A 27,095-nucleotide genomic window follows, 5' to 3' on the forward strand; every position below is an offset into this window, starting at 1 on the left:
ACTGCGGAAATGACCCATCCTTTAAATGACCCAGAACTATCAGGATGGTATACAGCCTACATTCCTGTGTCTGTTACATTCATCATCTCTTCCTTACTCACTCTGTTATGCCCACTTATTGTCGTCTTTAAGTTCTTTGAGGCAAAGACTAGATCCTTTCTATATATGTATGTAGTGCCCTGCACAATATAGCTCCATTTATCCCAGTTCTCATGGGACTCAAGCATTTTCATAGCATAAACATTAAAGATAACGTGACAACATCGTAACTTTAAATTCATAATGTTTAGCTGTATCACAGTAAAAAAAGTGTAATAGAAGATGTGTGCCAAGTTTCTCTTTTCACATCCCACGGAACTCTGGTGGTTGATGTGGCAAATAACGAGGAAAAGCACAACTGAAGTCGATCCCATACGACAAAAACTGAAAAGGCTAGACCTCCTTGGCGGGAAATCATACTCCTCTGCATCCCTGCTAATTAGAATTGTGAATTACTCTGTTCTCCTTGCAAAATATATGTAAAACCATTTTCAGATGACTTTTTTATTGATAAACTATAAGAAGAGGACAAGACCGCCTGTGAGTCTACACGCTGAGGGTATCTTGAACACAGAACTGTACATCTTGCTCATCCTCACTGTCACTAGAGAAGTGAGGTACCGATCTTGCAGGAGTGGCTAATCTGCTATGCCCCACTGATAATGGTGTTGTGTTGGTATTGAAGAGCAGCGTGCCTAGTATTGACATACCACTAAATTTCACTGAGTGGTCAATGGTCTTGGTATCAAGTCTTCACGCGCCTCGGATGTCTATGGTGCCAGGAGGCTCTTGGTACTTTGTAGGAGTTATCAAAGTCGGATGCGGTCACCCCTTCACCATAGGTTGTGATAGCGTCCTGGGTGCCAGCTTCATCAGAACCAAGGCCTTCTGTACCAGAGGGCATGCATCCTTAGATGAGCCTGCCCCTCGGGGCTTGTCCGTGCTGGACTTCCCCGATACCTGCACTTCCCTAGAGGCTTTAGCCCTGGATGAAAAGGGCTTGTGCTGCAGGGATGTCTTCTTTGTAGGTCTGTCAGCAGGAGGTAAAGAATGCTTTCTCTTCACCTTTTTTTGGAGGGCTCGTCCCTCGGTGCCGAACCCTGGTCTGATATTGCCGCTGGATATGTACAAAGGGGCAATGTAGTTGAAGGCGGTTCCAACGCCAGTCTTTGAGTGTTTTCCATAGAAAGAAGCTTATGCTGGAGCTTGCGTCTTGAGTAACCTGGCTAAGAGCTTCTTACAGTGGTAGCAGGATTTTGGTGAATGGTTATTAGTAAGGCATCTAATGCACTAGGCATGCCCATCCAAGATTGGAATGGACATTCTGCCGGCCAGGCATCTCTTGAAGCCCAGTGAACCTAACTATATAAGAACTATAGAATAAAAACGGTGATCCCCCCCCTTTTTTTACACTAATAGGGAAGAGGAGGAGAGAGAAAGAGAACCATGAATAAAACTACATAAACTCTAACAACTTCTATCATGGAGCGCTGTTCTGTACCAACCAAACCAGGAGCAGTTGAGAAGAAACTGAGGCAACGATTGATGGTGCTCACGTGTCAGAATGCTCACTGAGTCACAAGCAGTGCCAGTACCCGGGGGAAATACTGCTGCCGAAGACTTCCGATTAGAAGCACAGGGGTGTCAAAACACCTACAGTGGAGCACCCACAGGGACACTCCAAAAAGCACCTCTACTTCATTCTTTGCTTTCTCTGGTGATTTATTTGCAATTTAATTTTATATTACCCCTCTGCCAGCTTGTAGACTCCTCTTCCTCGGAGGCAGAATAAAGTAATCCAAAGTATTTGGTCCTTATTCTTTGAAGAATGATGCAGAGAAATAGTGCCCTCTATACCCCATGGTGCAGGACTCAACAAGGGACCCACAGCCCAGAGCAGTGAAGAGAGATTCCTGCATAGGCAGCAGGAAACAGGTCAGGAAGCTTACCTTGAGTGAGCTGTAAAACTCATCCAATACCAGGCTCATGGAACGGGTAAGGTTACTAACATATGTTGTCTCTTGATTCAAGGCATCTTGAAAGATCTCAAAATCCTGCATCCACTCTACTGCAAAACTGTGATCAATGATATCTGTCTGGAATGTATAAGGAAAGGAAAAGGCAGTTTTCAGAGATAATGGTGGTTGGTTGGTTCTGTGTTAGCAAGGACAAGTGACAGTACTGGAGAGTAAAGGTTAGTAAACACATTTATTTCCATCTCCATTTTCAAATGCTCATAACTTTCCAAAACATTCTCTGGTCGGAAATATTCCATGCTTTCTTGTGTCGGTTCAGGTGTTTCAATTTGAAAAGCGCACAAATCCCAATAGTATTCCAATTTTAAAAGGTCAGATTTATAGTTTAAGGCAGTGCTACTGCAATTTGATCAACATGGGAGGATTTATACAGTTCCACTGAAGTCAATGAGGCCCTGACAGTGTGTATGAAATTGATGTATTGGGGGTACAGGCAGTTCCCGAGTTACGCGGATCCGACTTACGTCGGATCTGCAGTTACGAACGGGGATTTTTCTCACCCCGGAGGACTGGAGCGGCGGGACGCCTGGTCCTGCCGCCCACCTCCTCCGGGGCGAGAAAAGCTGCTCCCCGTCTCCCTGGTCTGCTGGGGTGGCCAGCAGACCAGGGAGATAGGGAGCAAGCGGCGGAGGACTCGGGGCCGGACACCACTAGTTACCCCTCTCCATTCTGAAAATTTACCATTTATTCCTACCCTTTGTTTCCTGTCTTTTAATCAGTTCTCAATCCAAGAAAGGACCTTCCCTCTTATCCCATGGCCATGTAATTTACACAAGAGCCTTTGGTGAGGGACCTTGGTCAAAGGCTTTCTGAAAATCTAAGTATACTATATCTACTGGATCCCCCTTGTCTGCATGTTTGTTAACCCCTTCAAAGAACTCTAGTAGATTAAACAAAAAAACAGGACTATGTAGCACTTTAAAGACTAACAAGATGGTTTATTAGGTGATGAGCTTTCGTGGGCCAGACCCACTTCCTCAGATCAAATAGTGGAAGAATAGTTGTCAGCTTTGTCCACATATTCACTCTGCTGATACCATTATTGGACCTAACCAAGTGAGTTATAAGATCAAGAACACATATTCCTGCGCATCCAGAAATATAATTTATGCTATCATGTGCCGAAAGTGTCCATCTGCTATGTACACTGGACAAATGTCTCAGACACTTCGCCAAAGGATCAATGCTCACAAAACAGATATTAGACAGGATCACAAAAAAAAACAGTTTCTTGCCATTTCAACCAGAAAGGACATTGTCTCAACGACTTGATTACTTGCATCCTGCTTCAAAGGCCTTTTAAGACTACACTTGAAAGAGAATCCTCTGAACTGTCATTCATGCTTAAATTCGACACTTTACGCCTAAGTCTGAATAAAGACTCTAATTATCTTACTCATTACAAAGATAGCTTCCCCAATTATCACCTCTAATATCATTAGCTCACAGACATTTACTCCCCCCCCCCAATCTCCCTTCTGTTCTAAAATTTGATTTGTCCTTTTCATATGTGTTCATTTTTTTTTAATTGTATCCTTTGGTATATATGGTTGTGACAATTTTCTTCCACTATTTGATCTGAGGAAGTGGGTCTGGCCCACGAAAGCTCATCACCTAATAAACCATATTGTTAGTCTTTAAAGTGCTACATAGTCCTGTTTTTTGTTTCAGCTACACCAGACTAACACGGCTACATTTCTATCACTAGTAGATTAGTAAGACATGATTTACCTTTACAGAAACCATGTTGGCTTTTGTCCAACAAATTATGTTCTTGTACATGCTTCACAATTGTATTCTTTACTATTGTTTTGACTAATTTGCCCGGTACTGAAGTTAGGCTTACCGATCTGTAATTGCCAGGATCGCCTCTAGAGCCCTTTTTAAATATTGGTATCATGTTGGCTACCTTCCTGTCATTGGGTACGGAAGCCGATTTAAAGGATAGGTTACAAACCACAGATAATAGTTCAGCAATTTCCCATTTGAGTTCTTTTAGAACCCTTGGATGAATGCCAGCTGGTCCTGGAGATTTGTTAACATTAAGTTTTTCTATTTGTTCCAAAACCTCCTCTAATGACACTTCAATCCAGGACAGCTCCTCAGATTCATCACCCACAAAGGACGGTGCAGATTTGGGAATCTCCCCAATGTCCTCAGCCGTGAAGACTGAAGCAAAGAAATCATTTAGTTTCTCCGCAATGGCTTTATCATCCTTGATTGCTCCTTTTATATCTCAATCGTCTAGGGGACCCACAGGTTTAGCAGCAGGCTTCCTGCTTCTAATGTACTTAAACATTTTGTTATTTCTTTTTGAGTTTTTGGCTAGTTGTTCCTCAAAATCTTTTTTTACTTTTCTTATTACATTTTTACACTTGATTTGACAGTGTTTATGTTCCTTTCTATTTATCTCACTAGGAATGGACTTTTACTTCTTAAAAGTTACCTTTTTGTCCCTCACTGCTTCTTTTACATGGTGGTTAAGCCACGGTGACTCTTTTTTAGGTCTCTTGCTATGTTTAATTTGGGGTATATATTTAAGTTGGGCATCTATTATGGTGTCTTTAAAAAGTTTCCATGCGGCTTGCAGGGATTTGGCTCTAGCCATTGTGCCTTTTAATTTCTGTTTAACTAACCTCCTCATTTTTGTGTAAATCCCCCTTTTTAAATTAAATGCCAGGGTGCTGGACTGCTGAGGTGTTCTTCCCACCACAGGAATGTTAAATGTTATTATATTATGGTCACTATTCCCAACCGGTCCTGTAATGGTTATCTCCTGGACCTGATCCTACGCTCCACTCAGGACTAAATCGAGAATTGCCTCTCCCCCCTTGCGGGTTCCTGCACCAGCAGCTCTAAGAAGCAGTCATTTAAGCCATTGAGAAATTTTCTCTCTGCTTCTCTTTCTGAGGTGACATGTATCCAGTCAATATAGGGATAATTAAAATCCCCCATTATTATAGAGTTCTTTATTTTGGTAGCCTCTCTAATCTCCCTCAGTATTTCTAGGTCAGTATCGCTGTCCTGGTAAGTAATATATCCCTACTGCTAATTTCTTATTATTGGAGCATGGAATTACTATCCATAGCGATTCTATGGAACATGTTGATTCATTTAATATTTTTATTTCATTTGATTCTATAAGGTGGTTTGGGAACAGATTGATACAAACAATAATGAGTCACTAGGACCACATGGTATTTATCAAAGTATTCTGAAGTTCTTACAAAACTGAAGAACTACTGTGGTGTAGAACCTAACCCTTAAATCAGCCTCGGTGTCAGATGACTGGAAGGCAGCTAATGAAATGCTGAATTAAAACAAACAAAAAAGATCCAGAGGCAGTCCTGACATTTACAAGTAGGTAATACATAGTGGTGGCCTCCATAGCAGGGGTGAATGTAGTGTGAGCATTCAGGACAATGGCTTGTTGATCAGGGAGGAAGTGAGGCTGGCATTCAAGGCAGAGATACACCAAGGCAACAGAGAGAGAGAAGTAAGAGTAACACCTGGAAATACACAGCACCTGAAATAACTTTCATGTTTGTAAAAGTGGACTAGACTTCAAGCTAACAACATCCCTTTTAAGAGTATACATTGGTATATACAACAGGCATGGAAACACATCCTTAGGCTGACTGGTGTCTGCCAAGTGCACAATTTAGTAGTGCCAATGAACAGAACCAACAGGCTTTGCCACAGGATGTGCATTACAGCATAGGAGACTCATAAATGAAAGGATTTAGGCAAGAGAAAGGCATTTGTTTACAAGATTCCATTTGTACTTTTTCTGTTGGGCAAGGAAACTCAGCCCATTATTGAGAAGTGGTAGGTTTAGAAAAGTCTCTCTAATTCATCAGGATAGAGCAGGACTATGGGGGTAGATATGGAATTGAACTACATGTCTAGCTGAAAGGATACGTTCTGTCTGGCAGGTCCAGCGCAGTGAGAAGGAGCAGTAGAGGCAAATAATCTCAGTACTTCAAAAGCTCTGATTTTTTTTTTTTTAAAAAGGAAAAGCTGTCTTCTGGGAGATGGCACACTGTAAACTCTGGAAAGGGCACTGGGAGAACAGAAATGGGGGTGATCACTTATGTGTAGGGACACACAAGTATGTTCGTAACAAAAAAGCAGCAACAGACAGTTTTAAAGGGTATTTTTAAAGGCAGAACTGAATTAAAAAAAATCATGTTGTGCACTAGCTACCTCTGTAGCTGAAGAGTCTTAGCAGTGTTACCCTGGCCCTGAATTCCCTTCTCCCTATTATTGCCTGTCAAACTTTTACCTATTGTGCCTCATCTTATATTTAGATTCAAACCTCTGTGAGAATTTTTTTTTTAAAAGATCCTTAAGTGATTTAGGAGTATAGTGTTCTAAGTTGCATACATGCTTTTACAAAACTTAGCATCCGGAAAGGACCCCACAAAATAACATCTCTAGACTGAGGCATCACAGAAAGTTTAACACTTTGGTATGAGAAAGAGGAAAAGGAAGGAATCTAGCAATTTATCCAGTTTCGAGAGAATTTCCTGGAGAGCAAAACTCTTCTATTCCACTCAGTTCAACTCCTGTGTTGAGATACCAGATAGGATGACATAACTAGCATCCTTCAAAAATATTTAATGGATTACCAACTTGAAATGCTGTCACTTACCTAGATTTAATCATATCTATCAGTTACCTTACAGCCAAGCTTAACTGACTTTCTTTTCTACATCAGCAATAAGCCTCCTATTCAAAGAGGGTTTTTTCCTTCATAGAATCATAGAATAATAGGACTGGAAGGGACCTCGAGAGGTCATCGAGTCCAGCCCCCCGCCCTCAAGGCAGGACCAAGCTCCGTCTACACCATCCCTGACAGATGTCTATCTAACCTGTTCTTAAATATCTCCAGAGAGGGAGATTCCACCACCTCCCTTGGCAATTTATTCCAATATTTGACCACCCTGACAGTTAGGAATTTTTTCCTAATGTCCAATCTAAACCTCCCCTGCTGCACTTTAAGCCCATTACTCCTTGTCCTGTCCTCAGAAACCAAGAGGAACAAATTTTCGCCTTCCTCCTTGTGACACCCTTTTAGATATTTGAAAACCGCTATCATGTCCCCCCTTAATCTTCTTTTTTCCAAACTAAACAAGCCCAGTTCATGAAGCCTGGCTTCATAGGTCATGTTCTCTAAACCTTTAATCATTCTTGTCGCTCTTCTCTGTACCCTTTCCAATTTCTCCACATCTTTCTTGAAATGTGGCGCCCAGAACTGGACACAGTACTCCAGCTGAGGCCTAACTAGTGCAGAATAGAGCGGCAGAATGACTTCACGAGTTTTGCTTACAACACACCTGTTGATACAACCTAGAATCATATTTGCTTTTTTTGCAACAGCATCACACTGTTGACTCATATTCAACTTGTGGTCCACTATGACCCCTAGATCCCTTTCCGCCATGCTCCTTCCTAGACAGTCGCTTCCCATCTTGTATGTATGGAACTGATTGCTCCTTCCTAAGTGGAGCACTCTGCATTTCTCCTTATTAAACCTCATCCTGTTTACCTCTGACCATTTCTCTAACTTGCTAAGGTCATTTTGAATTATGTCCCTATCCTCCAAAGAAGTTGCAACCCCACCCAGTTTGGTATCATCTGCAAACTTAATAAGAGTACTCTCTATCCCAATATCTACATCATTGATGAAGATATTGAATAGTACGGGTCCCAAAACAGACCCTTGAGGAACTCCACTTGTTATCCCTTTCCAGCAGGATTTAGAACCGTTAACAACAACTCTCTGACTACGGTTATCCAGCCAATTATGCACCCACCTTATCGTGGCCCTATCTAAGTTATATTTGCCTAGTTTATCAATAAGAATATCATGCGAGACCGTATCAAATGCCTTACTAAAGTCTAGGTATATGACATCCACCGCTTCTCCCTTATCCACAAGGCTCGTTATCTTTTCAAAGAAAGCTATCAGATTAGTTTGGCATGACTTGTTCTTCACAAACCCATGCTGGCTATTCCCTATCACATTATTACTTTCCAAGTGTTTGCATACGATTTCCTTAATTACCTGCTCCATTATCTTCCCTGGGACAGACGTTAAACTGACCGGTCTATAATTTCCTGGGTTGTTCTTATTCCCCTTTTTATAGATGGGCACAATATTTGCCCTTTTCCAGTCTTCTGGAATCTCCCCTGTCTGCCATGATTTTTCAAAGATCATAGCTAAAGGCTCAGATACCTCCTCTATCAGCTCCTTGAGTATCCTGGGATGCATTTCATCAGGACCTGGTGACTTGCTGACATCTAACTTTCCTAAGTGATTTTTAACTTGTTCTTTGTGTATCCTATCTTCTAAACTTACCCTCTCTCTGCTTGTATTCACTACGTTAGGCACACCTCCAGACTTCTCGGTGAAGACCGAAACAAAGAAGTCATTGAGCATCTCCGCCATTTCCAAGTTCCCTGTTACTGCTTCTCCCTCCTCGCTAAGCAGTGGGCCTACCCTGTCCTTGGTCTTCCTCTTGCTTTTAATGTATTTATAAAAGGTCTTCTTGTTTCCCTTTATGCCTGTAGCTAGTTTGATCTCATTTTGTGCCTTTGCCTTTCTAATCTTGCCCCTGCATTCCCGTGTTGCTTGCCTATATTCCTCCTTTGTTAGTTGTCCTAGTTTCCATTTTTTATATGACTCCTTTTTTATTTTGAGATCATGCAAGATCTCCTTGTTAAGCCAAGCTGGTCTTTTGCCATATTTTCTATCTTTCCTACACAGCGGAATTGTTTGCTTTTGGGCCCTTAACAACGTCCCTTTGAAATACTTCCAACTCTCCTCAGTTGTTTTTCCCTTCAGTCTTGCTTCCCATGGGACCTTACCTACAAGTTCTCTGAGCTTATCAAAATCTGCCTTCCTGAAATCCATAACCTCAATTGTGGTGGTCTCCCTTCAGAACAGAAACAACCATTATCTACTCTGACTTTCTGTATAACACAGGCCACAGAGGTTCACCCAATTACCCCTGTATTGAACGCAAATAATTCGTGTTTAGATAAAATGTATAAAAAGGTAACTTAGTCACTTGGACATTGACACTAGATTCCACTTACCTTATTCATGGCCAGAATGAAAGGTAGTTTCGTTTTGTACAGGATACTGAAAGGAGAGAAGGAGAAGCAGTCAGAAAAAAGACAGATTAATATCTTTTTAACAAAGCATGAAGCAGATAGACTTGAATCATAGAACACTAGAACTTGAAGGGACCTTGATAGGTCATTGAGTCCAGTCCCCTGCCCTCACAGCAGGACCCAGTAGCATCTAGACCACTCCTGATAAACATTTATCTAATCTACTCTTAAAAATCTCCAGAGATGGAGATCCCACAACCTCCCTAAGTAACTTATTCCAGTGTTTAACTATCCTGACACAGTTAAGAAGCTTTTCCCTAATGTCCAACCTAAACCTCCCTTGCTGCAGTTTAAGCACATTGCTTCTTGTCTTATCCTAAGAGGCCAAGGAGAACGATTTTTTCCCTCCTCTTTGTTACCTTTTAGATACCTGAAAATAGATAACATGCCCCCTCTCAGTCTCTCTACTTTCCATACTAAACAAGCCCAATTCTTTCAGTCTTCCTTCATAGCTCATGTTTTCTAGACCTTTAATCATTTTTTGTTGCTCTTCTCTGGACCTTCTCCAATTTCTCCACACCTTTCTTGAAATGTGGTGCCCAGAACTGGACACAATACTCCAACTGAGGTCTACTCAGCACAGAACAGAGCGGAAGAATGATTTCTCGTGTCTTGCTCACAACACTCCTGTTAATGCATCCCAGAATCATGTTTGATGTTTTTGCAACAGTGTCACACTGACTCATTTAGCTTGTGGTCCACTGTAACCCCTTGATCCCTTTCTGCAGTACTCCTTCCTAGACAGTTACTTCCCATTCTGTAAGGAAGGAACAATCAGTTTCACACAAAGTGGAGTACTTTGCATTTGTCCTTATTAAACTGCATCCTATTTACCTCAGACCATTTCTTCAGTTTGTCCTGATCATTTTGAATTATGACCCTTGTCTGGGGGCAGCCCCCCCCACCCCTCCTCGGGGGGGTGCCGCCCAAGTCCAGGGCAGGTGCCGCCCAAGTCTGGGGCATAGTTTAGACCACTCGGGCCTAGTCTCAAAGTACGATGCCCCTTTATTAGGGGAAATACGGCCCACTGGCCTAGTCTCACAGTATGCTGCCCCTGTATTAGGGGAAATACGACCTCCCGGCCTAGTCCTTTGTACACAGGCTCTAAGGCCTAGTCCTTCAGCCGACCCCCACTCGCCGGGGTCCAGGGCAGGAGGGATAGGGGGCCCCAGGCCCTCTCTCTCCACTGGGCCCCAACCCAGGGCCCTATCAGTGGCACGCGGCTCCCACCACTGGCTTGGCGGGGGGTCCTCCCCGCAATGCGCCGAGCCCTCGGGGGCTTTTCCAGCTCCCTGCCCTGGGTCGCTTCCTACCCCCTTCCCCCGGCCCGTCGTGGTCCCACCTGTTGGCACGAGTCAGGTGGCGGTAACGGTACTTCCCAAGTCAGCGTCAGGGTTTGCAGTGGCCAGTCCAGTGCCTGGGTCACGGGGGGTTGGCTGGCGGCTCTGTCGTTGGGGTCGAGCCCGGCTTGGGCCTGGCAGCGGCGCATTCAGTGGGCCTGGCGACTCCCTCTCTGGCAGTCCGGTCTGCGACTTGGGAGGTTGGGCACTAGGTCTGCCCTTTCTGAGCAGGCCTGCAGCCTTTTATACCTTGGCTCCCCTGGAAGCGTACCCAGTAGGGCTGCGTGGGTGGGGCTCTCTCCGCCCCCTGTGCCAGGTGGTTTCCCTGGGCTTGAGTGTGGGGCGGGACCTCCCTGTCATAACCCTATCCTCCAAAATACAATAAAACCTGCGCTATCCGGAACTTAAGCATCCGGAAAACTGTAGAAACAGGAAAATTTGAGATGCCGGGAAAAGCAAAAAGGAAACTGGCCCTTTAAGTGTTCCTCAGACGAGCATGCAAGGGCGAACAGCAGCCAGAAAATGAAGTTACTCACCTCGGTGCAGTAACTGTCATTCTTTGAGATGTGTGTTCCCATGAGTGCTCCACTGTAGGTGCTGGGCTTGCCCCGGCACCGCAGAACAGAGATATTCAAAGCTGTACCTGACCAGAACGCGCATGCGTGGCAGGGTGTCTCATGGCATTCGCAGTTTGACACGCTGCGCGAGCCAGTCCCAACCGGTTCCTCTGACCCGCCTCAGGATCTGCAATAAAGAGAAAGACTGAAGCGGGGAGGCAGGTGGGTAGTGGAGCACCCACGGGGACACACATCTCAAAGAACGAGTTACTGCACCGAGGTGAGTAACTTTGCTTTCTTCCTCGAGTGATGTCCCCTTGGGTATTCCACTGTAGGTGACTGAGTAGCAGTACCCACCCGTGGAAAGGAAAGGTGGGGGGGGGGGGAGGAGAATCTGAGGCTACTATTTATTAATGGAAGAAAGGACAGCAGATGCCACGGAAGTATCCAGAAGCCACCTGCACTGAATGGCATAGTATTTGACAAACATGCCGTGAGAAGCCCAAGTGGTTGTCCTAAAAATATCAGAAAGACACCCTTTAAGAAAGCGGTGGAGGTAGCTACTGCCCTTGTAGAGTGGGCTCTAGGGCACTGTGGGAGTGGCACACTTAGTGCAGCATAGCACTGGGTGATGCAGGAAACAATAATGATGGAAATATGCTATGAAGGTAAGGGCTCCCCTTTAGAGCGTTCAGCAAGGAAGATTATTAATCTATCCATTTTCCTAAGGGTCTTTGTGCGTTCTATGTAAAAGGCTAGGTCCCTACGGATGTCAAGCATGTGGAAGAGTCTCACATGACGATGCATGAGGTTTCGGGAAGAAAGCGGATAGCACCACTGGTTCATCAAGGTAGAATTCTGAGGACACCTTAGGGATGAACGCTGGCTGATGTCTGAGCATCACACTGTCTCTGTTGAAGATGGTATATGGAGGTACTGTCATCAGAGCTGAACTCTTATCGCGCAGAGATGATGGCTATGAGGAAGACCAACTTCATCGTGAGAGTCTGAAGAGAAATCGTAGCTAGAGGCTCAAAGGGTGGTGCTGTAAGAGCCCAAAGGACCAAGTCTAGATTCCACAAAGGAGGGGGAGCCCGTGTGGGTGGATCTATGTTCATTAGGCCCTTCAGGAATCTTAGTGAAAGGGTGGGCACACACTAACACGCCATCAATCGAGTGCCAAAAGGCTATGAGTGCTGTGAGATGAACTCTAAGAGATGCTAAGGCAAGTCCACTCTGTTTCAGGTGCATTATATAGTCCAGGATAACATGGATAAGAGCTGTCTGAGGATCCATACGTCGCTGAGAGCACCAAGAAGTAAATTGTGTCCACTTTGCAAGGTAAGTAAATTGCGTGTTGTGCTTTCTGCTGTGAACGAGAACGTTCATTACTTGGTCAGAGCAAAAGGTTTCAGGAGAGTTTAGCCAACTAGGTACTATTCTGTAAGGTGTAGGGAGTGTAACTGTGGATGCAGAAGAGAGCCTTGCTCCTGAGTGAGGAGGTTTGGAATTAACAGGAGATGGTATGGAGGATATTGCACTAGTCGTAGGAGAAGTGGATATCAATGTTAGCATGCCCATGTGGGTGCTATTAATATCACGGTAGCTTTGTCTATTTTGATCCTTTGAAGGACTTTGGAGATAAGAAGCATAGGCGGAAAAGCGTGCATGAAGGGACCCCCCCCAGTCATGTAGGAAGGTGTCCCCCAGAGAATTGGGGCCGAGACCAGCTCTGGAGCCATAGCAACGACACTTTTTGTTGGTATTGGTGGCGAACCAGTCTACTTGAGGAGTGCACTATCACTGAAATATGGAATGAAGGACTCCTTGGAGAATCTCCTATTCGTGGTCTGTTGCAAAATTCCTGCTGAGGGAATCCGCTATTGTGTTGGTGATGCCAGGTAAGTAGGATGCCACAAGGGCTATGCCATTGGCAATGCACCAATTCCATAATCGAGTTGACTCTGTGCAGAGCGAGTGGGATCGCGCACTGCTTTGATGATTTATGTAGTACATAGTCGCTATGTTGTCTGTGAAGACAGTGACCGTAGAATTGCGGAGGTGTGCATAAAAATGTCTGCAGGTGTTGGCGACGGTTCTGAGCTCTAGGAGATTTATGTGCAGCAGACTCCTGCGGAGACCAGAGGCCTTGAATGGAAAGATTGCCCATATGGACCCCCAGCCGATAAGAGACACATCTGTAGTTATGTGGTAATGAGGTTGGGGCTGGCAAAACGGGGTACCAGAGAGCAAGCTGTTGTCTCTGGTCCACCAGGGGAGAGAAGCTTTGACTGTATCGGGCATAGTCACTGTTCTGTGCACACTGTGCCTTATCAGATTGTAGACCTTTAGAAACCAATGCTGTAGTGGCCAAAAGTATAATCTGGCATGGGGTACAATGTATGTCATAGAGGCCATATGGCTCATCAGCTTGAGCACTGTTATAACCTGAACGGATCACTTGAAGAGGAGCTCATCCAGCAGTGTCTGTATTGCTTGAAATCTGTCGGTAGGCAGGTAAGCTCTTGATGAAATGGAGTCCAGACAAGCTCCTATGAATTCTCTATTTTGGGTTGAATGAAGAATGAATTTGTCATTGTTGATAAGGAAGCCTAAGAGAAGGAAGGTTTTGATTGTAACTTGCAGCATTTCTGATGCTTCCGTCGACGAGCCTGCTTTCAGAAGGCAATTGCCTGGGTAAGGGTTTATTATCACCCCCTTGCGTCGAAGATGTGCAGCAACCATTGCTAATGTCTTTGTGAAGACCCTGGGCGCTGATGCAAGGCTGAAGGGCAAGACTTGGTACTGAAAGTGATCTGTACCAACTGTGAATCCTAGAAATTTCCTGTAGGTGGGATGAATTGTTACGTGAAAATAAGCATCCTTGAGGTCGACAGCAGCAAACCAATCGCCCTGCTCCAGGAGTGGGAAGTATGGAAGCCAAGGTCACTATCTTGAAGTATTGCTTGTGGAGGTATTTGTTTAGTTGTCGGAGGTCCAATATAGGTCTCCATCCACCAGTTTTCTTTTGAACCAGAAAGTAGCGGGCGTAGAACCCTCTCCCTTGGAACTGAGGAGGAACCCTTTCGGTGGCACCAATACGCAGTAGGTGAGTAATCTCGGTGTGTAATAAGTCCTTGTGAAATGGGTCCCTGAAAAGGGACGGGATGGTGGATTTGTGGGAGGGAGAGATAGGAATGGGATGGCGTATCCTGACTGGATTATTTCCAGAACCCATCTGTTAGTGGTAATGTTGAGCCATTTATGGTAGAAAGGCCTCAGCCGGTGGTGAAACATATGGAAGTTTTGTGGGGTTGTCTGCCTGCTCTCGACCAACATGTCAAACGTGCTGCTTGTTACCTGATTTGAGTTTGCGCACGGTTGGCCGGATTCCTGTGTCTCAGAGGTCTCTGATGTTGGGGGTGTCGAGGTTGATCAAATTGTCGTGGCTGATGCTGCCACTGCTGTCTGGTGTGAAAGTAATCATAACTTCTTTGAAATGGAGTAAGTCTTCTTCTGAATGGTGGGGTGTACATTCTTAGTAATCTCAGTGTTGTTCTAGAGACCTTACTGGAATGTAGCACAGAATCTGTCTGTTCACCAAATAATTTGTCTTTATCAAAGGGAAGTCCTCTACTTTTGTTTGTAACTCTCTAGGAACTCCAGCTGACTTCAGGAAAGAGGCCCTTCTCATAACCACAGCAGTAGCGGTGGTTCAAGCTGCAGCGTCAGCAACATCCATCACTGTTTGCAGACTTGCCCGCGTAGATGCGTAACCCTCCTGGACGATGGATTTAAGTAGTGGCCTTTTGGACTCTGGCAATGCTTCCATTAATGGAGTCAATTTAGTACAATTATCAAAATTATGGTTGGATAGGTGAGCAAGGTAATTAGCTATCCTTAGGAGTATAGAGTCGAAGAAGTGTAGACCCTTCTACCAAATAAATCAAGTCTTTTCACCTCCTTGTCAGATGCATTAGTTTTATATTGAGGTGCCTTTGCCCTCTGATGGGCCACATCAACCACAAGGGAGTTGGGTTGGGGGTGAGAAAACAAGAACTTAGAGCTCCGGGGGAGGGGACAAAGTACTTCTTATTGGTGCGCTTGTTAGTTGGGAGGGCCAAAGCAGGTGTCTGCCATAATTCATTGGCCATCTCTAATACTGCCTTATCCAGAGGTATAGCTAGTATGGCGCTCTGGGTTGTTTGTAAATTTTTTTTAACAGGCGAAGCTGTTTTTCTTTAATTTCTTATAATTGTATTTGTTGTGATGCCACAACTCTTTTAAAAAGGCCTTGAAATTGCCTCATCATCTGGTGGAGAAACATCACCAGGTATAACAGCCTTATCCGGTGAGGAAGACTGATCCGTTGGGGATACCTCTGGTGGCTGTGCATCCGCCGTATTCGATTGCATCTCACCCTGGTCAGAAGGGGGAGGATAGGCAGGAGATGGGTTTTGTTCTGAGAATGCAGGAGCCGAGAGTGGAGAGTACCTGGAGGATGAATATCTGGTCATGGATCTTGGTGGGGATATGGGCGAATAGCGGGAACGATGGTAACAAGGTGAGTAGTCCCTGCAATGTCGATAATCGTCATAGCAGTCCCAATGACAGTATGAGGACCGTGACGGAGAGCGCCTATAGGGGTGGTAGCTGGGCTAATCATGTCTGGAATAGGATCTCCAAGAATGAAGTGATGGAGAATAAGATTGTATGGGAAGAGGTGATGGAGACGCAGAGAATCAATGAGTCTCTCTTCTGGCAGCCCTTGGAGGAGTTGGGCTACCATCACCATTCCTATCTGGTGCTGCATATCTCCGGGAAAGCCATGGAGATCTCCTGCTAGATTGTGATGGTGGAGAGAGAGAGATGGAGCTGGCGAGAATGCTAAAGGCAGTGATGAGCTAGGAAGGTGATGAGTCTTCGCCTGCGCATTAGCTGGTGCTGATGTTGCCGGTGCTGAGGGTGCCGGGCATGCCGAAGCCGGTGCTGTATTTTCTGGCACCGAGGGGGGGCCGTGTGGTAATGAGGTCAAGACGGTGCATCTCGTCTCCGTTCCGCATCACAGCCACATGCGGACGGTGCCGTGGAGGACTTAGCAGTTCATGGTTCCGTGCTGTAGATTGTACCGTGTGGTCTCATGCTGGGGCTGGTTCCGTGAGCTCCCATGCCCAAGTCGGTGCTGAGTCCAGCTCTGGTGCCAGAAGGGCACTGGTCAGTGCCGACTGTTTGCGGTTCCATCGCTGCGGACGGTGCTGATGGCTGTGGTGCCGAAACTATCAGTGCCGCCGTTGTGGAAGCAGCAGCTAAGTGGCCCAATGTTCTAGCCAATTCTGCCTTTTTGGGAACTTTAGAGGAAGGTCAAGCACTGGTGGACGAAGCAGCTGACTTCATTCCTGAGCTAGGCTTGCCCTGAGAGGTCAAGGGAAGCGATCTGGCTGGGGATGGCTTGGACTTCTTTGGAGGTGGCCGCGTTGGTGAGGAGGCACTCCTCTTTTGTGGCTGTTGACTTGTGCTTGGCGGCAATGATGATCCCCTGGGGCTGAAGAGCTCTGTCAAATAAAATCATCCTTAGCCATATTTCAGAGTCGCGGCAAGCCCTTGCCGTTAGCTTAGAGCAATACATGCATTTCTGCGGCACATGGCTTTCTCCCAGACAGCGGATACACGCCGGCATGGTGTCACACCATAGGGAGCATTTTTTGAAACCCGGGGACCCAGGCATTTTAGCCGACAATGAAAAACTTCTTTTCTCCAAGGGTTTTTTTTTTTTTTTTTTAAGTATATACAACAACAGGTAACTGGGTAAGGGGAAAACAGAAACTTAGCTGTAGAAGAGTTCGAACAAGCTATTATGAAGAGAATTTTTTTTTTTAAAAGGAAAAGAAAACGTAACGGGAACAGGTATTAACTAAGGGTCAGTTGAAAAATTTAACAGTTTTGTCTTACAAACAGTGGATAACGAAGAGAGAAGATGTGCTCCATCTGCAGCCTGAGGCGGTTGAAGAGGAACAAGTTGGGACCGGACCGCACAGCACGGAAGACTACCAACACCACAAGACGCCCTGCCACGCATGCATGGTCTAGTCAGGTACAGCTCTGAACATCTCCATCCTGCGGTGCTGGGGCAAGCCCAGCACCTACAGCGGAGCACCCACAGGGACATCACTCAGAAGACAAACAAAGCATCTACGCTCCCCCCACGGCTCCTAGCACCCCCAGCAGGCCAGGTTTCTCCTCTCCCCCCCAACGGCTCCTGGTACCCCAGGCAGGCCAGCTCCCCCGCCATCTCTGCCTTCCAGCTTCCACCCCCCTCACCAGGCCGCATCCTCCCCTTCCTTCCACCCGCAGCTCGTGGCCCCCCTTAAGCAGACCACATCCCAGCCTCCGCATGGCTCCTGTACCCCCCTCCCCTCCGCCATAGGCCCCACATGGTTCCCGCCCTCCTCCATCCCTCAGATAACCAGAATTTTTAGGTTACTGGCACGCCCTAATCCTCAGGCATGTCGGATAACACAAGTTTTACTGTAGTTGCAACCCCTCCCACCTTGGTATCATCTTCAAACTTCATAAGTGTACTCTCTATACCGATATCTAAATCGTTGATAAGTTATTGAACAGAACCGGTCCCAAAACAGACCCCTGTGGAACCCCACTTGTTATGCCCTTCCAGTAAGATTGTGAACAGTTAATAACTACTCTCCCAGAATGGTTATCCAGCCAGTTACGCACTCACCTTACAGTAGCCCTATCTAAGTTGTATTTGCCTAGTTTACTGATAAGAAGATCAGGCGAGACCGTATCAAATGCCTTACTAAAGTCTAGATATTCCACATCCACCACTTCTCTCCTATCCACAAGATTCGTTATCTTATCAAGAAAGCTATCAGATTGGTTTGACAAGATTTGTTCCTTACAAAGCCATGCTGGCTGTTACCTATCACTTTATTATCTTCCAAGTGTTTGCAGATGAATTCCTTAATTACTTGCTCCATTATCTTTCCTGGCACAGAAGTTAAACTGACTGGTCTGTAGCTTCCTGGGTTGGTCTTATTTCCCTTTTAATAGATGAGCACTATATTTGCCCTTTTCCCGTCTTCTGGAATCTGTCCTGTCTTCCATGATTTTTCATAGATGATAGCTAAAGGCTCATATACCTCCTCTATCAGCTCATTGAGTATTCTAGGATGCATTTCATCAGGTCCTGGTGACTTGGAGACATCTAACTGTCCAATTTGGCCGATGTATAAAGCAGAGGGGCATTGCTAGCACATGGTGGCATATATTACATTAGTAGATGTGCAGGTGAATGAATCAGTGATGGTGTGGCTGATCTGGTTAGGTCCTGTGATGGTGTCGCTGGTGTAGATATGTGGGCAGAGCTGGCACTGAAGTTTGTTGCATGGATTGGTTCCTGAGTTAGAGTTACTGTGGTGCAGTGTATAGTTGCTGGTGAGAATTTGCTTCAGGTTGGCAGGTTGTCTGTGGGTGAGGACTGGCCTGCCTCCGAAGGCCTGTGAAAGTGAGGGATCATTGTTCAGGATGGGTTGTAGATCACTGATGATGCGCTGAAGAGGTTTTAGCTGAAGGCTGTAGGTGATGGCCAGTGGTGTTTTGTTGGTTTCTCTCTCAGGCTTGTCTTGTAGTAGGAAGCTTCTGGGTACATGTCTGGCTCTGTTAATCTGTTTTCTCACTTCCTCGTGCGGGTATTGTAGTTTTAAGAATGCTTGGTAAAGATCTTGTAGGTGTTGGTCTCTGTCTGAGGGGTTGGAGCAAATGTGGTTGTACCTTAGTGCTTGGCTGTAGACAATGGATCGGGTGGTGTGTCCGGGATGGAAGCTGGAGGCATGAAGGCGGGCATAAGTCGGTAGGTTTTTGGTACAGAGTGCTGTTTATGTGACCGTAACTTATCTGCACCATGGTGTCCAGGAAGTGGATCTCTTGCGTAGACTGGTCCAGGCTGAGGTCGATGGTGGGGTGGAAGCTGTTGAAATCGTGGTGGTTTAACCGGTCAGTTTAACGTCTGTCCCAGGGAAGATAATGGAGCAGGTAATTAAGGAAATCATATGCAAACACTTGGAAGGTAATAAAGTGATAGGGAATAGCCAGCATGGGTTTGTGAAGAACAAGTCATGCCAAACTAATCTGATAGCTTTCTTTGATAAGATAACGAGCCTTGTGGATAAGGGAGAAGCGGTGGATGTCATATACCTAGACTTTAGTAAGGCATTTGATACGGTCTCGCATGATATTCTTATTGATAAACTAGGCAAATATAACTTAGATAGGTTCACGATAAGGTGGGTGCATAATTGGCTGGATAACAGTAGTCAGAGAGTTGTTGTTAATGGTTCTAAATCCTGCCGGAAAGGGATAGCAAGTGGAGTTCCTCAAGGGTCTGTTTTGGGACCCGTACTGTTCAATATCTTCATCAATGATGTAGATATTGGGATAGAGAGTACGCTTATTAAGTTTGCAGTTGATACCAAACTGGGTGGGGTTGCAACTTCTTTGGAGGATAGGGACATAATTCAAAATGACCGTAGCAAGTTAGAGAAATGGTCAGAGGTAAACAGGATGAGGTTTAATAAAGAGAAATGCAAAGTGCTCCACTTAGGAAGGAACAATCAGTTCCATACATACAAGATGGGAAGCGACTGTCTAGGAAGGAGCATGGCGGAAAGGGATCTAGGGGTCATAGTGGACCACAAGTTGAATATGAGTCAACAGTGTGATGCTGTTGCAAAAAAAGCAAATATGATTTTAGGTTGTATCAACAGGTGTGTTGTAAGCAAAACTCGTGAAGTCATTCTGCCGCTCTACTCTGCACTAGTTAGGCCTCAGCTGGAGTACTGTGTCCAGTTCTGGGCGCCACATTTCAAGAAAGATGTGGAGAAATTGGAAAGGGTACAGAGAAGAGCGACAAGAATGATTAAAGGTCTAGAGAACATGACCTATGAAGCCAGGCTTCATGAACTGGGCTTGTTTAGTTTGGAAAAAAGAAGATTAAGGGGGGGACATGATAGCGGTTTTCAAATATCTAAAAGGGTGTCACAAGGAGGAAGGAGAAAATTTGTTCCTCTTGGTTTCTGAGGACAGGACAAGGAGTAATGGGTTTAAAGTGCAGCAGGGGAGGTTTAGATTGGACATTAGGAAAAAATTCCTAACTGTCAGGGTGGTCAAATATTGGAATAAATTGCCAAGGGAGGTGGTGGAATCTCCCTCTCTGGAGATATTTAAGAACAGGTTAGATAGACATCTGTCAGGGATGGTGTAGACGGAGCTTGGTCCTGCCTTGAAGGCGGGGGACTGGACTCGATGACCTCTTGAGGTCCCTTCCAGTCCTATTATTCTATGATTCTATTCTATGATATTGTTTTTGTTGATCCCCTTTTCCACTTACAGAGCTAGGTTATTGTTTTTCTTTGAAATAAATATTCATGTAATTTTATTGGTATCTATCTTCATTTTTTACATTTACCAGTAGCTGCCTCATTTCCTACCCTAGGCTTATACTCGAGTCAATATTTTTTCCCAGTTCTTTGTGGTAAAATTAGGTGCCTCGGCTTATATTCGGGTCGGCTTATACTCGAGTATATACGGTAATCAAATAACTTCTTAACCTTCTCTTGGTTAAATAAATTGAGCTCTTTAAGTCTGTCACTATAAAGGGCTAGAAAACATCCCTTAATCATTCTCATGACTATTCCAAGTCTGTGCAATTCAGGCCCAAGGAGTCCTAAGAGCCAATTGTAGACCTCAGAACTACCCAATAATCCTCTCATATCCCTCCCTCCCAGCACTTCTGGTGCACCACAAATTGCCTGATTTATGCTCCTTATGTGCTAATCCCCTCTTCCCAGAGTGGGGAGGAACAGCTGCTTGTCAGAGTTTTCAGAGATCTTGGTTGAGAAGAATAATTGAATGTCAGTGTTGCACTGTTTTCTTTGGGAAAGAATATTGTGAGTGAGACAAGAATGGTCAAAGCCAGTAACTTTGTTCCAATTTTGATATCTTTTCAAGATGATGTGGGTTCCCTCATTTCTCTGAGAGGATAAGAAAAGTATGTACATTTTTGAAAGTATATGTAGATTTGATTTCTGAACCCAAAGTTTCTTACCTGCAAGCATACAACATGTTAGACATAAAGGTGATAGGGCTGGTGCTGCGAGATGTATCCATCACATAAACAACAATTGAAGGAAAAGTAGAAGCCTGAAATAGATTAAAACAAGTTTTAGCTGAATAAAACATGCCATTCTGCAACCACTTACCTCAGTCACTCTCACTTGCATGTTGTGCAAAAAACACTTACCAGTGCCTCGGTGATAATAGTGCCTGATGCTGACCAGGTGAACACCTCAATCTGTCCTGGTGTATCAATAAGAACATATCTGTGAAATAAGCAACCCCCACAAACAAAGGAACAATTAGTCAAAAGCACAATGTCCTGGTGATTAGCCTAAGATGAGAACAGGCAGACCTTGTGAATTTATGTTACAGCTCAATTTTCTCCAAAAGTGTTCCAAGACTTAAGAAAGAACCTGAAGATCTCCTTCACTGAAGGTGCTAGCAAAAGGTCATCATTACTGTTCTTTGCACATTACTTTTAAGCTCTTTAGAACAAAAACTGATTCCCTGGGTTTACACATCACATATTACAATGGTGCTTTACAAAGTTATATTAATACAATTCATAAAATCAGCAGACTCATTCTGTAACAACTTCAAACTGTTATTAATGAGGCTGTATCACAAAAGACTATGCTTTAAGTACAGCACATCCCTGCTATAAGTCGCCCCAATATACTTAAAAAAAAAATTGCTGATGCTTGTAGGAACTCATGTGTTTATAGAAATCCTCCCATTCCCCACTCTTAAGTTGCACACACACAAAAATCCAATTTGCGCATATGGAAGTCAGCTATAGGAAAAAAGATTCCCTGCTTTAAGTTGTTTCGCTAGAAGTCCAACTTTTTTGGAATGTATCTTGGACTTATAGCGAGGACAGCCTGTATCCATCAAATTCCAAGTCTTTTGTTTAGATATTATCAATATTGAGGCTACAGGAAAATCAACAAGCAGGCGGCACTGAACTTTTTCCTTCCTTTCTTGGCAACCTTGGGGAGGAGGGGATAAAATTACCAGTCTTGTTTTAGAAATGTGTTTCTGCACTCTGGTTACTGGAAGGTTGTGGTTCTGCTTCAAGCTGTAGCTCTTCTCAAGCACCATCACCTAAGTGGCAAATAATTCTTTTCCATGGATAGGAGATTCTTTCCCAGCACAAGACTAGTAATTTCAGACAGCTTTGCTCAAGTAAAGACCCTGTATTGCAGCTTCCCCAAGTAGCTTTCCTACAGAGAAATAGTGTATTATTTTGGAATTTACTCACTGGGATGTGTTCTGTCGTTTTTCAATAAACTTCATCACCTGATTGGAAAGAAATCCGTAATAGGCCTTTTATTCAGATCCATTACAAAGCAAAGATTATATTATTTATTAAGAGATATGCTTTAACATCATATTAAGTTTACTATGTACGTACACCAAGTAATGTGTACATTAAAAAAGCTACAGAAATTAACTGTTGAGAAAATGGATAAGTACTCAGTCATTGCATATACAAGTTGGAATCTGACCGGTCCCAGGCAAGGGAGATTTCTGGACTAGGGAAGGTTCTGGGGGGGGAGGGGGAAGAGGGACAGCACCAGCCTCTCCACTAAACTCCTCTACCCAGCTACCTGGCATTGCTGCAGCAGCCCCACAAGCTCCAGTAGCAGCCCTGCAAATGCTCACAGGCACACCAGCTGTGGGATCTGCAGCCTCCCCACCAACACCAGTGCTCCCTCTAAGATTTTCCACCCATGAGCAGAGTGAGTTTTTTCTTGTGCACCAGTATTGAGTTCACCTGAGCTTCTTTGGATGTGCCACTGTGGCACCCAAGTTATTAATGAATTTCTTATAAACCTCTCCCTTTTCCCTCTACTGACATACCTCTTCCCCTCTCCTCATCTGCTCCCCTGGTAACTGCTGCTCCCCACTCCTCAACCTCTTCTGCTGTCCTGGCTCCTGCCCTTCTCACTCCCCTCAGTCCTTTAGGGACCTGCCCCCCCGCCCCATCGTCCTTGACCCCTGCACATGCCCTTCTCTTCCCCCTGTGTCCCTCTAGTCAAGCAGGGGCTAGTCAAGCAGGACTTAAAAACCTCTAGGGATGGAGATTCCACCACCTCACTAGGGAACCCATTGCCAGTGCTTCACCACCCTCCTAGGGAACATTTCCCCCCTAATATCTAACCGAGACCTCCCACACCGCAACTTGAGCCCTTTACTCCTCATTCTGCCATCTGTCACCACTGAGAACAGCCTCTCTCCATCCTCTTGAGATCACTCTTCAGGTAGCTGAAGGCTGCTATCAAATCCCCCCTCACTCTTCTCTTCTGTAGACGAAGCCCAAATGTATCAACCTCTCCTCACAAGCCATGTGCTCTATACCTCTAGTATTTTTGTTGCCTTCCGAAGGACTCCCTCCAATGCGACCACATCCTTTCCGTAATAAGGTGCCCAGAATTGGACGCAATCCAGATGTGGCCTCACCAGTGCCTAATAAAGGAGAACAACCACCTCCCTAGATCTGCTGACAATACTCCTACTAATGCACCCCAATATATCAAACCAGGCAATCTTTCTTGCTAAACAATAAAGCTAATCTGTATTTTATTAGCCTTTGTTCCAGATCGTGTTTAACAGTAATTATTGTAAACCTTCAAAATATCAGGAAATAAGCACAAAAATACATTTATCAGGGAAAGTTACAAAAGAAGAGAATACAAGACTTTTTGGCTGTGTCTAGATTGCAAATACTTTTAACGGAAAAACTTTTCCATTAAAAGTATTTGTGCAAAAGCGCATCTAGATTGGCACGGATGTTTTTGCAAAAGCATCCGTGCCAATCTAGACGCGGTTTTGCGCAAAAAAGCCCCAATCGCCATTTTCGCCATCGGGGCTTTTTTGCGCAAAACAATACCGCGTTGTCTACACTGGCCCTCTTGTGCAAAAGCATTTGCGCAAGAGGGCTTTTGCCCGAATGGAAGAGTCATTGTATTTGCGCAAGAACACTGATGATCATACATTAGATCGTCAGTGTTCTTGCGCAAATTCAAACGGCCAGTGTAGACAGCTGGCAAGTTTTTGCGCAAAAACTTGCCAGTCTAGATAGCCATACTGTCTGCTGCTCTGTGATTGTACAGTGCTTAGGATTATGAGGTACTTGGGCACTACTATAACCAACATCATCATGGGCCATGACCACAAACTCAACTATCATCTCTCCACAATGTTTTCCCTCCCACATTAAGTCAGGTATCAAAAGTTAGGGAGCAACACATGGAAGGCAGCACCATGTGCCATGTGGAGCGGGCAGGGTCACCAGTTGTTTACACTCTTCACCTAGATCTAGACTACTGTGCCCAGAGATTGATCCGCTGGCACTTGATTTAGAAGACCTGCCAAATCAGCCACAAACATTTAAATTAATGGAGATTGCCTATCTCCTAGAACTGGAAGGGACCTTGAAAGGTCATTGAGTCCAGTCCCCTGCCTTCACAGCAGGACCAAGTACCATCCCTGATGAATTTTTGCCCCAAATCCCTAAACAGCCTCCACAAGGACTGAACTCACAACCCTGGGTTTAGCAGGCCAATGCTCAAACCACTGAGCTATTCCTCCCCACCCCACTGCTCCCTGGTAGACCTTGTTATTCTACCCAGAAAAAGAAAAAAAAAAATCTATCAACCCCTTTCCCCCATGGTGTAGATCAGAGTGGTTAAACACTGAAATAAGTTGCCTAGGAAGGTTGTGGAATCTCCACCACTGGAGATATTTAAGAGCAAGTTGGATAGACAACTATCAAGGATGATCTAGACCAGAGCTACTCAACGTTGTGGTCCCCGGGGCTTCACTCTCAGCACAGGCCGAGGGCCGCAACTTAAGTGTGGTGGCATATATATGCAAATAGTTTCGTTCACACCATTGGGCATGAATCCAAGATTAAGGTAAGACTACACAACATGCCGACCCCATTTAAGTCAGTTCTGCTAATATTAATAAAATGAAATATTTACATGATTTCCACCCATAATGACAGCACTTGTAATGAGCAACAACAGTCCAGGAATTTAACTACTAAAGCAGTGGTCTCCAACCTTTTTACACCCAAGATCACTTTTTAAATGACAGAACAAGCCAAGATCTACCACCCTGCCCCTTCCTTGAAGCCACACCCTCTCTATTCTCCTCCTCTGCATCACTTCCTATCCCCAACCCTTATATTGCTGCTTCCCTCTCCCCCCTCCCCCCATCAATTCTTCTGTAGGAAGAGATTTTTCCAAAATTTGGCCTGTCTAGACTGGACCAAATGTCAGAAAAACCCCTTCTTTTGGAAGCTCCCTTATTCTTCATGGAAAGAGGAATATAGGGGTGATCGAAAGATAGATTGTTTGCTCTTTCACTAAAAGAAGCGGAAAAACACACATCCCTGGATGCAGAAGAGCTTTTCCAGGATATCTGTGGAATCCTGAAAAACTCCTGCAGTCTAGCTGTACCCTTGCTGGGTTGAGACAGGATGTGTAGACTCTGGGGTGGGAATGAGGGATTGGGGTGTGGGAAGGAGTGAGAGGTGCAAACTTTGGGAGGAAATCTGGATGCAGGAGGAGGTCGATAAGGGGAGGCTGGCTCGGGGAGGAGGCTCCAGGCTGGGCAGTGTTGGGGATCAGATGTAGTGTTAGGGTATTAAGCAAGGTACAGACTTCTGGATGTGAGGGTTCAGGAATTTGGGTTGGGGGTATGTGAGGGGCTCAGGGCAGGGGGTTCCAGTGTATGATAGGCTCAGATGTAGGATTTGGTGGAAAAGGGAGTGCAGGAGTGTTATGATGCTGTGGCCAGATGGGGGCTTGTTGGCCATTTTTAAATAAAATATTATGTCAAACACAAAAAGTTTCTGCATTGTCTTTATTTCTGAGAAGGGCAGGGAACCTGTCAGGGGTCATTGACCCACAGAAAAAAGTCAGTTGGGGCCACACAAGTGAAATGCAAAAAAAATCCTCCTCCAACCCCCTCCCCTCCACCACCACCCCAAGCTTCACTAATGTGACCCCAACTGTGTTGGTGGGAGCAGGGGACATAGCACTGGGGAAGGGTGCTGGTGGGTCTTTCGGCAGGGGACAGGGTGGAGACAAGGTTCTGCGAGTGGGGATGGGGTGCCGGGAGGAGTGGGGACAGGGCAGAGAATCCCCTGCACCCGCCTCCCTCCCAGAATTCTCCCCCCACCCCAACCCTCCCGAGGGAACCTGGCACGTGCCTCTGCCAGGGCCAACTCCCACGGCACAGGGGAAACCCCGCGCTCCTCCCCCGGGGCCCGACTCCCCCCTCCCACAGAGCAGGGAACTCCTGTCACACGCCTCCCCCGGGGCCAACTGCCCCCTCCCGTGGTGCAGGGGACACCCCGTGCTCCTCCTCCGGGGCCGACTCACTCCTCCCACAGCACGCCCAGCACACCACAGACCTGAGGGAGGATAACAGCCAGTGCACTTCCAGAACCTCAGGAAGCGGCACCACGCTGCAGGACTTTTGTTCACCTGCGGGAAGCTGGCACTACCTCCATTGTTGCTGGAGGTAGGTAGTAGGGCTTCTAGGGAATGGGGGGAAAATGTAGGGGGCCCCCGAATGCCTCGTGATTGACTGGTCGAGGTTTCACAATCGACCAATTGATGACCATGCTACTAAAGCATATATCAACAGAAGACTATTGTATTGACTACTTTTTTTGGTTTGGCTTCACAATTTTAATGAAAATTGCCAAAGCAGTACAGGCAGTCCCCGACTTACGCGGATCCGACTTATGTCGGATCCGCACTTACGAACGGGGCTGTCTCGCCCCGGAAGTC

At 45.4% G+C, this 27,095-nt stretch overlaps 1 protein-coding gene across 4 annotated transcripts in view; it reads right to left on the reverse strand.

Annotated features, from left to right (window-relative positions):
• Positions 1-27,095, reverse strand: part of GPN1 (GPN-loop GTPase 1) — a 95,526-nt gene that overhangs the window by 47,913 nt on the left and 20,518 nt on the right. For all 4 annotated transcript variants that reach the window (XR_012899290.2, XM_075916266.2, XM_075916265.2 and 1 more), the window contains exons 5-9: positions 22,547-22,584; positions 21,470-21,548; positions 21,275-21,369; positions 9,180-9,225; positions 1,989-2,135 (exon numbers count right to left, since the gene is read on the reverse strand). Coding sequence is in view for 3 of the 4 variants with exons in the window: in XM_075916266.2 (XP_075772381.1) it covers positions 1,989-2,135; positions 9,180-9,225; positions 21,275-21,369; positions 21,470-21,548; positions 22,547-22,584 (405 nt within the window). In the remaining variant the exon portion in view is untranslated. The remainder of the gene's footprint in view (positions 1-1,988; positions 2,136-9,179; positions 9,226-21,274; positions 21,370-21,469; positions 21,549-22,546; positions 22,585-27,095) is intronic.

Source organism: Pelodiscus sinensis, chromosome 3, assembly GCF_052426305.1.
Source record: "Pelodiscus sinensis isolate ZL-2025 chromosome 3, ASM5242630v1, whole genome shotgun sequence".
Taxonomy (NCBI): domain Eukaryota; kingdom Metazoa; phylum Chordata; order Testudines; family Trionychidae; genus Pelodiscus; species Pelodiscus sinensis.